Raw genomic sequence first — 15156 nt, 5'->3', positions numbered from 1 at the left:
ATGGTCTCCTGCTGCACCAATACGTTTGGAGAAATATGTTTTTTAAATAATGATGCTACAATTTTATTTTGCAAAGTAAGTATAATAACTTCACAGATATACAGTGTACTGCTACCATCATCACTTCACACATCCATTGTCCTGGTATATTACAAAAGGTTAGGACATTTTTATTTTTATGTGAACTTTTCTTATAAACAATTTTCAAAAACGTCCCAATACTTGTGCTTTGGAGCTCTCTTGAACTCTGGCCAACAAATGAACTCAAGTTGTTGGCTATTATTTGTGAAGAGTGTGAAAAGCTTCATGACAATGACAGCAATCGCCTTTTACTTACTATTAGTCATTGGTACCGGTACGATTAGTCTGTATTTAATAAAATAAATCACACAACCCAAACCGACAATCATAACAATTTAATTACAAAATAAATATTTCAATGAGATAAAAATACTCACACAGTAGAAATGTTACTTTGTACATTTTCATATAGATTTTCTTTGTGTAGGTAAGTACATAAACAAAAAATACAAAAGGACATTGTTTTACATGTTTACATCGTTTTACATACTTCAATTGATCTCTTCCTGACTGCAGTGATTGTAAATATAAGGCCTAGGTGCAGCACCCAAGCTGTTTTGGGCACCACCATGCCAAATTAATGTAAAGCCAATGTGGGGAGCATCAAAATTGACTTTTCCAATAACTAATTTTCTGATTTTTGCCCCCATCCTGTTTATATGTAATGTGCTCTAGCTTTTCCACATTTTTGTTCACAGATATGGTCATAACAGTAGTCCAAAATAAATGACATCTTTTAATTGAACAACATTAAATGATTTTGCAGGAAAAAATTTAGAAAAAAAAAATAACTTTCAGTTTTGAACACTGTTTCAATAAACACTAGAGGGAGACATTTCATTATGTCCTGTACAAAGCAGCTTCACAGTCCAACATAATATGCTGCTATGACAAGTCAAGGCGTCATGGATAATGTTTGAACCAAAGACGGTTGATAGTCAAATTATATTCAGCTGTATCAATAAATATAGAATCAAAACAAATGTAACCAACTTCAAATACCAAAGAAAGGACCAAATTACAATAACGGGTACAGTAATAACTAGTGTAAAATAAAAGATTGTCTGTTTGGTTCTACATTGCACTGGCTCCCAGGGATGTCCATTGTGTCCGTTGTGTAACAGCAGTGATTCCACCAATCAAAACACACTTCCGACTGAAGCTTGTCATTAAAACACTCGGGCCATCGTCAGGATGGCATGTCAGCAAAACAACCCAGCTGTTAGAGTCTCTGGCTGCAGAGTCAGACACAGTATTGATAGATAAGCGAGGGAGACTCTTGATGTTGATACTGGGTTAGAAATAAATAGCGAGCCACACCGCAAATGGGGTTGGGTCGCCACTGCAGTTACCTGCGAGGGTTCTGGCAACTGAAAAAAACACAAGAAAGAATAAGGCATTTTTATTGCAATTCATTTAAAGTTAGGGGTTGTATGAATTTATTTTAATGCGCCATCACCTGTCACACTCTTTTGGTTTTGCTTTTTGTTTCTCTTTTCTCTTCCTTCCTCGTCCTCGTTGCCTTTTCCTGCAATGTGAACAAAATTACCACCAAGCCTCCATTCTCTCAAATGGAAAACTATTATTCTTTAAAAAAATCTAGAAATTCTGTAGGAAATGATTTATGTTCTTACCTTTCAACTTTCACAATAGGTTTCTTGACTCTGAAAACAAATCAATAAATTTGAAAGAACAGCCAGCTGCAATTCTTTGATAATTATTGTTAGTATTAAAAACCTTGTCTCCTAGAAATTACATTTAAGTGTGCTACTTACAGTATTAGTTTGAACAAATATGTTTTGTTATTAACATAAAGTAACTGATATGGCACTACTTTGCTGTTGTCAATTAGCAGAATGTAATTTCTAGAAGACAGGGTAAGTGTTTGTGTACTTATATATATTTATGTCAAAAATAATGACTTGTTTTCTTACCTACATTCACATGTCTGATGCTCCACAAACGTCATCTCAACATATTCTTGACCGGGCTCTGATGGCCTGATTTTCAACAGCTGAAGGATAAAATCATTTAAGATTACCAAAAAAAGCAAACATCTTTCCTACAGTAATGGACGTTTAAGAATAATGATTACATAGCACCATGCCCTGCTTGTATTACCTGCATGGTGACGTTTGTGGTGAGGGTCGCATGGCACTCCAGGTTTTCATCCCCGCAGCAACCTGCACACCTCACAAGCGGCACACAGGCGGGGCTGTAGATGTGCTCCACCTCTGTCGGGTACTCCTGCACCACCTCCACCAGCTTCTCAATGGTCCGGCAGAAGCTGCGACCCCACACTTCTTGAAACATCAACACTATGGATGAGAGTGGGAGGCTGAGCATCAACCATTTTACTGTTACAAAGACGTCGGCTTGTGTCGTTTCTTGCCTCAAGAGACACATTATTTATATTGTCTGTCCATGTTTCTTGCTTCTGTTCACAGTGCACACCAAACTGCACTGTTACACAAACAGTATCAGTAATTAACTTAGTAATCCAACAATGACAACCTTATACATGCACACCGAAACATAAAACCAGTTGCAATACGCCAGTGTATATCCTGTTTTCATTTTTAAGTCAAAATGTTTGTGTAATGTACAGTACGCTTTCCTGTGGGAGTATATGTGTGAAAGTGTCCCAGTTGCGCAGTCTGGTGTGGGGGGGGGGGGGGGAACAGGGATGACTACGGCCGAACAAACAGAGAAGCAAGAGAAAACAAACATTGGAAACACGGTCATGAACAGAACCCGGCTGGATCTGGAGCTGGGCCGCCCTGCAGGCACCTCAGGGACGGCAGTGAACCTCGGGGTCACCCAATGGAGCCTGACACCACAACAGCTGTTTATAAAAGCAGACAGTCTGGGAGGAGATGGCTGGAGAAGCATGTACGGCAGGAAGAGGAGGCCACAAACTATAATGCTGTACAGCGCAAAAGGCCACGTTACTTGCCAAGTGCAGCTGATATTTGCCATTCTATTGCCACAAATGTTCTGCCTAGTCCTCTGGCTGCAGTTCTTACAGTCAGTGTATTTTTCTATGAGCTACATTCATTTATAGTGATCCGAGGAAGGAAGTGAATATGAGAAGGTAAGCAGTGGAGCAATCCCTGCTAGTCCCAACATGTCCTACCATTATCTAAATTCAGTAAATATAGGTATTATTTCCAAGCTGGCATCCATCCGTTTGGTTTGCATCAGGCTATTGTTCCTTCTCCGTCTGCTTTACAAATATGGTTTGACAAAACAGTTTACTGTTTCAACTCAGGTCAGCACAGGAAGAGCTGAAAGAGCCTATCAGTGCCCAAGTCTGCTTAATCTGATATAATTCAATGCATACATTGAAGGGATTTTACCTGTTTACAAGATTACAAATGAACAAAACATTTATTGATTTTATGGATTTGAATCTCTTGCTGTAGAATATTGCATTAAAAAAAGCACCCCAACAAATATTACAGAAAGAAAACTAGGAGACATTCTTACCTTCAGTAGTATTGTGTATGACGGGCTGGGGAAGACTCTGCGAAACAGAAACGAATGTTGGTTATTCATTCAGGTTTGCTGTGTCTCAATTGTATAGTGTTACTGTTTACAACCTTATTCTTGAAAATGCAATGCATACAAAATATCATGGACATAAAAACACCAAAGCCTGCAGGCTGCAGTGTCACCAATACCAGACACTCAACTATCTTTGTTCTCTAGTGGTTACAGCTGGAACTGCAGTGAAAGACAGGAGATGATCACACACCCTTTGTTCCCCCCTGCAGGGGAAAAGCCTTTCTGACAGGCAGCAAATCCAGTCTCTCATATATATCACGTTCCTCTGTGTGCCCAACTGTTTAGGTTCAAAACCGGTTTCCTGTGGTGTAAGATTCATCTCTCTATTTATTTTCCCATTGATGGTTTCCCCCTCCGTCTTGATTTTTCCCATCATCCCATGATAAACAGAGTGCATTTCTCATTGGCCTGGGAAAACACAAAACCTCTGGTTGACTCCATCGCAGGAAGGGAAACGTACGTCGCATTAAAATACCCTCCAGCAGAAGAGCCGGCGACAGACAACCTGCTTCCGCAATCTGTCCTCATCAATGCTGCTGCGTTTGAGTTTTCGTATCACACACACACACACACACACACACACACACACACACACACACACACACACACACACACACACACACACACACACACACACACACACACACACACACACACACACACACGCACACCTGATGACATTTATACTGTTACACTGTCTGCTCTGATTAAATGACAATGTGACATATAACAACACACAGACAGACAAGGAACTTCCCAAATGATTCCAATAACGGCTGCTGTTTTAAACCATCTGTCTGTTGTTAAAACATTACATTACATTGCATTTAGCTGACGCTTTTATCCAAAGCGACTTACAATAAGTACATTCGACCAGGAAGATACAAACTTGAAGAAAACAGAATCATATAAGTACATCAGGTTTCATAGAACACATGCATATTGTTTCCTGTTATGTACTAAAATGTATTTGAGGGTGAGGATAGCATCTGTCAGCAGCAGCGCAGTGCTTCACTCTTTTTCTCCAAAGATTCTGATTACTGTAATGAGGAATGTGCTACTTTGACGATGATAATGATGATGATGCATTGCCACCATTTGACACTCACAGTAAACCTTTCTGAGGTTGTGGTGAATCTGTCACAATAGATAAGTGGCAGGAAAGGCTTCATATTTGGGACACATCTGTCCTCTCTGCAACAGAACGCACTGTACAAAAGACTTCAGACCAGCTTCCAGTAAAACCACTTCAGTCCTCCCTGTTTATTTCAAAGTGGCTGGTTGTCTGGCTACAGACAACATGTACAGCTGTTCCTGTGACAGAAGAGCATGTTCTCTATAGAGTGGCGTTCATCGAACTGTGTCGGCTTTACAACAACACCACAGGATATAGGCTCAGCTAGCCGAGTCAGCTTCATTCGCAGCATGGGAAAGTCACAGTTCAGTTCAAGTTATTGTTAAAAAGTCACTTCCACTCCCGCGGACATTGATTATTTTTTTCACCCTCTCTAGTAATGCCAAACTTAACAAATAAATCCTTTTCTAGTGTTAACTTGAATTTGATTTGTACTCTCTTTTTTTTTATTGCTGCACATCACAAGGGCTTCTTGGCTCTTGCTCCTGAGTTGCCGTTCAGAATTTGGCGAGGTTGGGAGGATTTTCTGACCTCGGTCATGGGTTAAGACCGTTAAGACTTGACATGGTGAGGAAGCATCTCTGGCACCTTCTGCGGTTCAGAAGAGAGGAGTGATCTGCCCATAAGAAGCTGCCAGATTATGAAAGGCTGCATGAAGATCCTCACGTAGCCATTCCTACCTCCTCATGCACTTACAGTAATTATTGTTTGTGATTTATGGTGACTGTGAGGTAATTTAGCTCTGGTGGGAAGGGAGAACCACTTTACATCAATAACTGTGTATAAAGTTGTCTAATACATCTCAGAATCAGCATTGCTTCCTAAGTAGGTCTCAAGGTTTGTTTCACTTCATTTCATGATGACCTCTGTTAAGGAGTTTTTGCATAACATTGCTGTTTGTCATTTCATTTATTATTTTCATAATTTAGGTGTTAAGTGCTATGAGACCTCTGATTAATGGGAATACAAACACAATTGACCTGACCTGACTATAAACTCTCCTACACTGGGTTTTATTATGATATACCTCTACTCTGTATGAAGAACATCTGGGATTTGGGAAATACAAAAATCTGCTTTAAAGTGATAAAAAAAAAGTATATTTCATCCTAAAATAAGACAGCAAAAAAGGAATGGATTCATTTGTATCCTTACAGAAGACGAAACATATCCCACCCACTGCGCTAAGTTTTGCAGGCTTGATTTCCTTACCAAGTCTATTGTTAGTATTAGAATAAACAATAAGGGCTGGGCAGTAGACACAACACCTTTAGCCAGAAGGCCCTTGCTCAAAGTTTATGTTCTCTTTTACAGCAGAGATTATACTTTTCACTCAGACTCAGGGTGTATGGGGTGGATCAGAGGGTAAGGTTCATTTCTACTGGGTTTTACATTTTGAACGAATAAGCAAAGTCAGGTATAGTATGCTCGCATGGTTTGGTATTCTCTGTCTACATTTAACATCTAAACTGGCTTAGCATGTGTATAAACAGTCTGACATGAAGGTGAGTAGAGAAATTAGTCCCTCCAGTCAATATATGAGCAGTCTGTTCTCAGGCGAGCACAGAGAATATCGCTTACTTTTTGGCAGACGATTACCCTAATGATAAAAAACTCATTTGTGCCTACCTCAGTAAACATTGTTTAAAAATGTTGCTTGAGGCTGCAAAGGTTATACAATAGCTTCATTTGATAGTGATTGTGAAATACATTGATGATATAAGGAGGGATTGTGCCATATGTTGCTTGTTATATCACTGGTTGTGTATATGTGTAATAATAATATTCACAATGGTAATGTACTTTATGAGTTGCTTTCATTGTGTTGTGATATTTTTGATCAGGCACAGCGCGCCTAGCAGTTAATGGTTTGGTGTCTTGCTCAAGGAGTATATTGTATTGTATCGTAAATCAATAAACAGTATATTTACAATGAAAAGTCTTGAGAGAACGCTAAAGTAAGCACAGACTAAAACATTCATTTTCAGTTGGTGGGTTATATAACTGAGGGATCATTTAGTTTCAAATTAAATATGAACATAATAATAACAATAATGTTACCCATTAGTAGTATATTTTTGCAATTCATAATATGACAAGGCAATCGCGTATTGCATATCTAGATGTCATTGTCTCATATTTTCAGTAGAAGCTATGCCAGTAGCCGTTCTCATTGGATAATTAACGTGTTGGTATACGTAATCAGGGTCATGATCCCCCAGCCCACTGTGGTCTCAGAGATGTACAAGTTGTTTTCAGCCTTTAACATCTGCTTCTCAGAGACCTTCTGCTAAGCTGCACAATGTATTCTGTGCCCAGATTGTGTTGCAGAGTGAGGGGCAGTTATTTTTCAGCAAGAGAGGTCAGATGAAATCATCTATTGCAGTGTGTAATGATTGCAAAGCCGCTTTAAAATATCCTATGTTTCTGGAGTCTCTAGTGAAAGTTTGTAAGCTGCTGGCTGGGAGTTTGCTCCGTCCCTGGGTCAGATCAGAGGACCTGTTGTGTCCCTGGGCTCCGGCTGTCAGGCCACAGAGGCTCCGGGCCTCATTACTCTCCACTCCCACACAGCTGAACTGCGTCATCTTTAACCTCTTTGCTTAACTCCATCTGTCAGAGGAAGGGCAACATGCGTAGGGAGCAAAAACAAAACATGATGGGGATCCAGAATAATGGTCATAAAAGATTTTTCAAAACTAAGGTTCAAGCTGGGGAGGAGGGAGTGAAGGCCAGTTCCACAGCAGGTACTCTGGACACTAGCCAAAAAGATCTGGATAGCAGCCAGCATACTTCACAGTTTGTTTCCTAAAGAAAACAGAGACGACTTACAGATGAAGTAGAAACTAAATATAAATCAAATGCACATTTGAGTCTTTGCCATTTTAGCCTAAAAAGATGGGACACTGCAATAACAAATTACGCAGAACTGGATTAAGTCATCCAAGATTCTCTCTTTCATTCGATTCCAAAACAAGAACAGTATAGATGAGCATTGTTTTCTTTCAAAGAACATTTCAAATGAAGGGTATTCTAAGCAGCCAGAGTATTTCGAGTTAATGGAAAATGTATTGTTTTATCGCATTAAAAAATAAATGTTAAAGTGGATTCAAGATTAAATATGAAAGATTGAAAGGCTTTATTGTCATATGGACATTAGCTAAAGTGCAGAAATGGCAATGAAAGTCCCAGGGTCCTCCAACATTGCAACATAGTTATTATGGATAATTATAAAATATGCTAATTTAGGTTTGACATGGTGATGCTTGCTGGGAAACAACTCTTGTGGCTGAAACAATGTCCAAATGTTTAGACTGTGGTGTATTTCCATCCAATAAAACCAACAATGTTCGTCTAGCAGTTCTTTCACAGTTTGCACATTTCAGCTGAAAGCAGCTTATACAAGAACTTCCCCATATTTGGTGTACTTTGTGGAAAAGTGGGATTACAGTTCCAAATCCTTAGTAATAGAGAAAATAAATGTTTGACCATGGACACAAATGGTAAAGGGGTATTACAAAGGTGTAAACTGACGCTATTTCATCTGTGTATTAGTGAGTGATTATATATGTGTAATCCTCTAACAAGTCTCCTTCAACATTTGCGACAAACTAAAAAAGTTTGAACTTCGATAAATTCCAAACTTCCAAACTGACTGACGATTGGGGTGCTATTTACTGAACCTGGTTTAATTTGGACTGAGTTTTTTTTCTTCAATCCTTCTTAACTTAAGTAAGCAATGATCCCAGCTAGATTGGGCATCATGCCATTATTTATACTGCTTTACTTAACTTTATTCAGTGAGGGTGGCAGTGTGGATAAACAGACAACGGATGAGATGCAGACTTATAGTTTGGTAATCTCTGTTGACTAAATCTGCAATTGATTTGGTGATTTAGGGAATGCATGCACAGAGAAAGTGGAGCAAAAAATCCCAGGTGTAACCTGCTACTGCATCTGAAACTCACTGAAAACATATTTGTCAGCAGGAACTGTGTGTGTCATGGTTCTGGCCTGACTGAAGCCTGCCTCTGAACACGAGACCACACAGGGCAGAGAGCACTTAAGCAGAACGAGTGAATACAAACAGAGACGGCTAGACGAGTGAGAAACAGAGCTGCCTCCCTGCCTCACTGAGCGTCCTCATCCATCCTTTATCGAGAACCAGATTCCACATCATCAACACCATGACCGCAACATTAATTCTCAGGCTTCTCAAGGGGCCTTCAGGTCACTGTATCTATTCTCCGCCACTACAAAAGAAAGCAGGTTCTGTTTTGTATACAGGAGGTGGGCGAACCTACAACGACAGCGGTGCTTTTACAGGTCTGACAGTATCCAGCTGGGTCTCTAGGGTGGTCAGGTCAGGGCTTGTGATCATAGAGCTCTGCCAAAACACCAACAAACTTCAACAGAACATGTGGGAAACCTGCCAAAATACTTTCTCAAGTTATCTGGGTGAATGGAGCCTTTGAAGTGCAGAGTTATTCCACAGATTAGACACACTTTTAGTTGAGCTGCCATACAGATTCAAAGCCACAAAGTAGTGTTAACACACAAATCTCTTCCTGCATGATTTTGAAATAAGCCCTAAACCTTAAAAGTACATTTCCACTGCAGTGAAACACAACATAGTAATAGTTCGGCATTTTGGTATAAATCATTTCCGGTTGAGAGTTAGATGAGAATATTGATTGAAGTTCTTAGCCTGACTTAAAAAATTGACTGGTAAAACTAAACCTTTTTGTTTTTACACTTCAGTTTTTGAATACAGATTACAGGCATGTTTTAATTCTAACATATGCAAACTGACTCGTTGTTTATTAAATGCACAAATATGAGAGGTAGCAATCTACCACATGTACCATCTACCTCTCTGTATAAAGGCGAACATTTGAAAAAAGGCAAACATTGGCTGAAGGACTCCTCTTTTTAAGACTAATCTTTAAAATAAAAATAGAAAATACTTGGTTGTTAGTTTGAAAACATTACAAGCGATCATGTTTTCTTGAAAGAGTCTAGTGTTTTGAAAAAACAACAGCAAAATAAGGTGAATGGGCGGAGTAAAAGTCCATATAAACGCTGATTTAGATAAAGACCATTTCCTCAGTATAAGACCATTAATGGATGCACAAATGTCCCCCTTAAGACACACACACAAACACACACAACCAGTGTATAAACCATGCACCCTGTCCGCAAACATACACACACACACGGCACAGGTCTTGAGATAAGGCTGACCGGTGGTAATTGTGGTCTCTATTACAGTAAACGCTGTTCTCCCTGTGTAAACCACAGTAAATTACATCCAGATGGGAGATTAAAGCTTGCCGAGTAGACGGCTGCCCCGAGCGCCACCGCTCCTCCTCCTCTGCAGGAGGAAGGAGAAATCCATATTTCCTGATTGCGATTGTGGCCCTCCCTTGGGCCGGGACATTACAACTAGAGAGAAATACCACAAATAAGAGTCAGCAGGTCACTGCCACTGCATGGCCCAGCATGCAGACAGCTGAACAAAAAAATGCACAAGTGTATGAGAAAGACACAAAGCAGCGCTTATGATTCTCAGAAGCGGAATCCTTATGTAAACCTTATGTTTACTGTTGAAGTTTTATGAGAAGCTTTCGCTGAAGATGCTTTATTGTAACTACTATAAATGTGACATCGTGCCATCTACACCTGCCTAGTTATAAGAAAAACACACATGAACAAAAACAGACACATGTGTCTTATGCAGATGGTCAGACTCAAGCATTGTTTTGGTGCTGGCGTATAGGAAACACCTGTGTAATGTCATGTCCTCTCTCACACACACACACACACACACACACACACACACACACACACACACACACACACACACACACACACACACACACACACACACACACACACACACACACCACACACACACACACACACACACACACACACACACACACACACACACACACACACACACACACATGCAAGAGGCGAAGCAAGGGCTCACTGCCTTCCTTTTTTTATCAAAGGTAACATGAGTATTTTGTATTACATACAAACCGTTTCATGATCTCAAGAGGTTATGCTGACTAGTGTCTGTCAAGTTTGGCTATGTTGATGCAAGATTTTACCTGCACTCACCTACATGCAAATACAAAGAAGGTATTGCACATAGACCATTCCATTCCATTCATATTAATAAGGTGGGGAAAAATACCAAATGGGCAGGAGGCAACAGGTATGACAGACTTACACATATCGCTTTTGACCTGCAGATAGAAGTACAGACAGTAACTGTAACTGTAACTGTAACACACACACACACACACACACACACACACACACACACACACACACACACACACACACACACACACACACACACACACACACACACACACACACACACACACACACACACACACACACACACACGCACACACACATATATACAGTATGTGGTTAATGTGCATAGGAAGTCCCAATAATAGACCGAACAGGAGAGAGTGTCGAGGAACAAAACAGGGGGTGGACTATGTTGGTAACTCAGTGACCGAGAGGCCACCATTGTTCCAAAGGGAAGCCCAGGTGCTTCCACCCTCCATCGAGAGCCATTAATGGGACCATGACAGTTTCAAGAGGATGCATCCCATGATACAAAGCACAATTTGTGTTCTGTTGTGATAATCGTTACAATAAAAATATTGTTTCTAGGGCAAATGCTTACTCACTAACTAAAGCCCAATGATGGTGGTACTGTATGATGTCTTTAGCACTTTCTTTAGAAGCTTAATATGTATTCTCAGCAGCAATTATTTCCTCAAATGCAAACTTTATACTCACCCTAACTTATTTTTAAATAAGTACACCCAAATGACTGCTTGTTTAGTGCTATGTAGAACTGATGTTATACTGACCTTTAAAAATACTCAAAAACAGCAGGGGAAAAATCCCACTTTGGGCTATTTGGTAAATAGACATGACTTTATTAATCTATCACACACACACACACACACACACACACACACACACACACACACACACACACACACACACACACACACACACACACACACACACACACACACACACACACACACACACACACACACACACACACACACACACACACACACACACACACACACACACACACACACACACACTGAGCTCTGCTGTAAATCTCTGGTAGTAAAGCAGAATTATTAAGCACATGAGGTTAACCCCACCCTCCCTCTTGGCTACTCAGCGGACATGAATGACGGCATGAGTCACGAGGCTGCTGACAGCCGCTCCAGCTGCGACAGTGATGAGAAATACTTATTTTCAATTACTGGCATATATTTATGGCTAGTGAATCCAAAGACAGACATGTATAAATTACAATATCAACCATACTGCCGATGTTGGCTTTTTCCACATTGGTATGCTAAACAGTTTACTGTTGGAGCTGGCAGGACGGACACTTACTAGATGAGTCTCATTTTGACCCTCTGGCGTGTAAAGAGCGGCAAGCAGACTGTCGCTTGCCTGCGAAAAATTTGAAATATTTCCTTTAACGTTTTTATGGCTGAATCTTCAGTGTGTCTTTGCACTTAAGCAAAAGAGCAGAGCTATACCTTCCTTTTTCAAGTTGTTTTTTCAGCATGAAGCAATTATTAACAACTAAAGGCTTAGAGAAAGACTTACAAAATAAAAAGGTCAGATCCTCACAGACAGGATGAGCTAAAAGCTTGTTGAATCTCAGAGTTGAATGGTTTACATATGCTGTCAGTCTTTTGAGCAGCAGGGGGCCGTTTAACCTGCTTCATGTTGAAGGACCTGGATTTTGTCACTTCTATTTTGACTGAGCAGGCCATGAGCTGATTATGAGGATTAGTAGAGATGTGGTGATCCCGTGCCTCTCCCACTCACTCTCAGCTCAGCAACAGCTGTAAAGACTCGGCCTGAGAATCTGGTGGGACATGGAGCTTTTTCCAACCTTGAGAGACCTGACTCCACATCTACGTCTACATGTGGACTTCAACCATGGCAAAAGGGAAACTACAACAGACGTTATTTCGTTCAACTGGCAGCAGCAGTGTATGAAGTGTGACAGTAGGACTGAATGAACGCAAAAGTGGCCTGGTGTTGCATTAAACATGAGAGCCATCAGATTTAGCTGCCAGCCTTCAGCCACCTTGGGAGGAAATCAGAGACTGAATGGGTTCAGGAGCCTGAACGCTGGCACCAGATCAGCTAACCAATGGCACATCCTCTAACAAGTGTTTCTTCACAGGCCTTTGAATGCGATTCTCACTCCAGTTTCAGCTCTGTCCTATTATGGCACATTCTCATTGTAAGACTCAAAGGCAATGCCAGGCAACAGAACATCTTTGTCATTCCCTGCAAGCCTGACAGTGATATGACTAGCCTGAAATGAAGCTTCAATATATTTTTTTACACACACACACACACACACACTCACTCACTCACTCACTGGTTCATCTGTATTATTGTGATTATTTCCACTCCATTAAACATGCAGATGTATGCATGCATTGCTGAGACGATTCAAGACAGCAGGAGAAGCTGCAGGTGCAGATGAAAGATGAGGAAATGTAGGAGTAAACTTGCTTTCCTGTCCTTGAAGCATTGCCAACACTTTCAGGTTTATCAGCTTGCCAGTTCACCAGTATCTGTTTAAAAACTACAGGTATTAACATTTAATGTTTGCTTGATTAAGGAATTTCTCAGAAATCAAGAGTGTTCCTTTGATGGAAATTTAAAATGCAAAAAAAAAGGAAAAACAGAAAAGAAAAGGAAGAAAAGAAGAAAAAAAAATGCAAGATTGAATCCATGTCTGTGAAAAGTATGATTCGGCTGTAATTATAAGTTTAGCGAGATTCGCCAGACACAACGGTGAGTCACTATGTATCATGTGTCCCACCACAGGCTGCAGAGCATGCAGTTTGTCACGTTTCATCTTATGAATGAGCGGAGCAGCATGGTGCTCAATAAAAACGGTACGAAGGCTTCAAAGCACAATACTTGTATATTATCAACAGGCTTCTGTTGACTCAATTATACAAACATGAACATATCACAAAAAGCACGTTGTTTAATATTCCATATCACTTAATAGTTTGTAACTGTCATAGTAGCAGAACCACATAATCCAACTAAAGTATTAAAACATATATGTGGTGAGTATAATTTCAAGATGTTTCTTTCTTGCTGAGCAGCAATAGTCACTGAATGTAACTTACCTGTGCAGGTGAGAGCAGCAGATAAAGCGTCACCGCAGTCTGGATGACGAGACCGAGTTTCATTTCGCGATGTCTGCGAGTGGAGATGGGATGATGGCTCCCGGTGCACACAATGAAACAATCCAACTAAAGTGCCACACTACTCAGAAAAGGAGAAAAAAATGCTGACCGGGGAATTTCCTACTCATCCACTCCCGGTTGGTTTCATGTTGAGAATGAGTGCAGTCACGTAGCTCTGACGCCGCGTGTAACCTGATCAAGTGGATTGTGTTTATCAATAAATAAGGCCCACAGGCGAACTCAGGTCAAAGCAAAAGTCCTAAAACGACCTTTCAGCATAATATGGCAGCCAGTTTTGACAAAACAATTTCATGGCAAAACGTAAAAAAAGCAGTCTATTCAGTCCAAAAAACGTGTGACGATCCGCCCCGTGCGTAAAGTTGCACCGACAGTTTCAGTTTCCAGTCCTGCTCTGAGCTCCGGTCTTGCTTCTAATTGCCCCCACACTACCTTTTTCACAAGCTGGCCATTTAAATCTCCTCCCCTTCCCTGTTCTCCTCTCTGCTCTGCTTCATCTGCTCTCATACAGCTCACTGATCAGATTTGTTTCTTGCCTCCTATTATATATACACTCCAATGTGTAATGACAATGTATGTGATGCTCTAATTGGTTATCAGAGATTATAGCACTGCTGGTGATACTTTATTTCTTAATTCTAGACAATACCACAGGTAGATGTAGAGCACAGACTTCTTCTCAAGACTTTCTTTGAGAGCTATTCAGGCAAGGTAAACATATAGAGAGGTTTTGCTGTGGTGACAAACTCATTGCTGTCCCAGGAGGAGATTTTCCTCAGAGGCTGTAGTATTTGCAGAGACAGAAAGGGAGATTCCATTACTGTTGACACATAGAGTTAATCTTCAGTGTGAAACTTCTGTGTTTGGAGAAACCCTGGAACGAAAGGATTCCTTGTGGGCTTCCACACATTCCTTCAACAGTGCTGAATAGCTCTACTGGCTCTTGCTATTGTACAGACCACGCTCAGGAGTGTGGTGTTTCTAAACATCTCAGACACTTTAGGCAGAGTAAACCATCCCCCCATTACCATCATCCTGGACAGAGCATCAGTGAGAGCAAAC

General features: G+C 40.6%; 1 protein-coding gene across 1 annotated transcript; it reads right to left on the bottom strand.

The window, feature by feature from the left end:
* Nucleotides 1-401: 401 nt before the first annotated feature.
* On the bottom strand, nucleotides 402-14568 carry pgfb (placental growth factor b). Its single transcript, XM_034125889.1, has 7 exons — nucleotides 14017-14568; nucleotides 3571-3607; nucleotides 2203-2399; nucleotides 2016-2095; nucleotides 1716-1745; nucleotides 1541-1609; nucleotides 402-1451 (listed from the first exon to the last, which is right to left on the bottom strand). Exons 1-7 carry the CDS (start codon nucleotides 14077-14079, stop codon nucleotides 1430-1432), a joined length of 498 nt encoding a protein of 165 aa, XP_033981780.1. The 5' UTR covers nucleotides 14080-14568; the 3' UTR covers nucleotides 402-1429.
* Between the last annotated feature and the right edge of the window lie 588 nt (nucleotides 14569-15156).

The sequence above is a fragment of the Trematomus bernacchii genome, unplaced genomic scaffold (assembly GCF_902827165.1).
Source record: "Trematomus bernacchii unplaced genomic scaffold, fTreBer1.1, whole genome shotgun sequence".
Classification (NCBI taxonomy): domain Eukaryota; kingdom Metazoa; phylum Chordata; class Actinopteri; order Perciformes; family Nototheniidae; genus Trematomus; species Trematomus bernacchii.
This window is presented reverse-complemented; position numbering and strand designations above follow the sequence as displayed.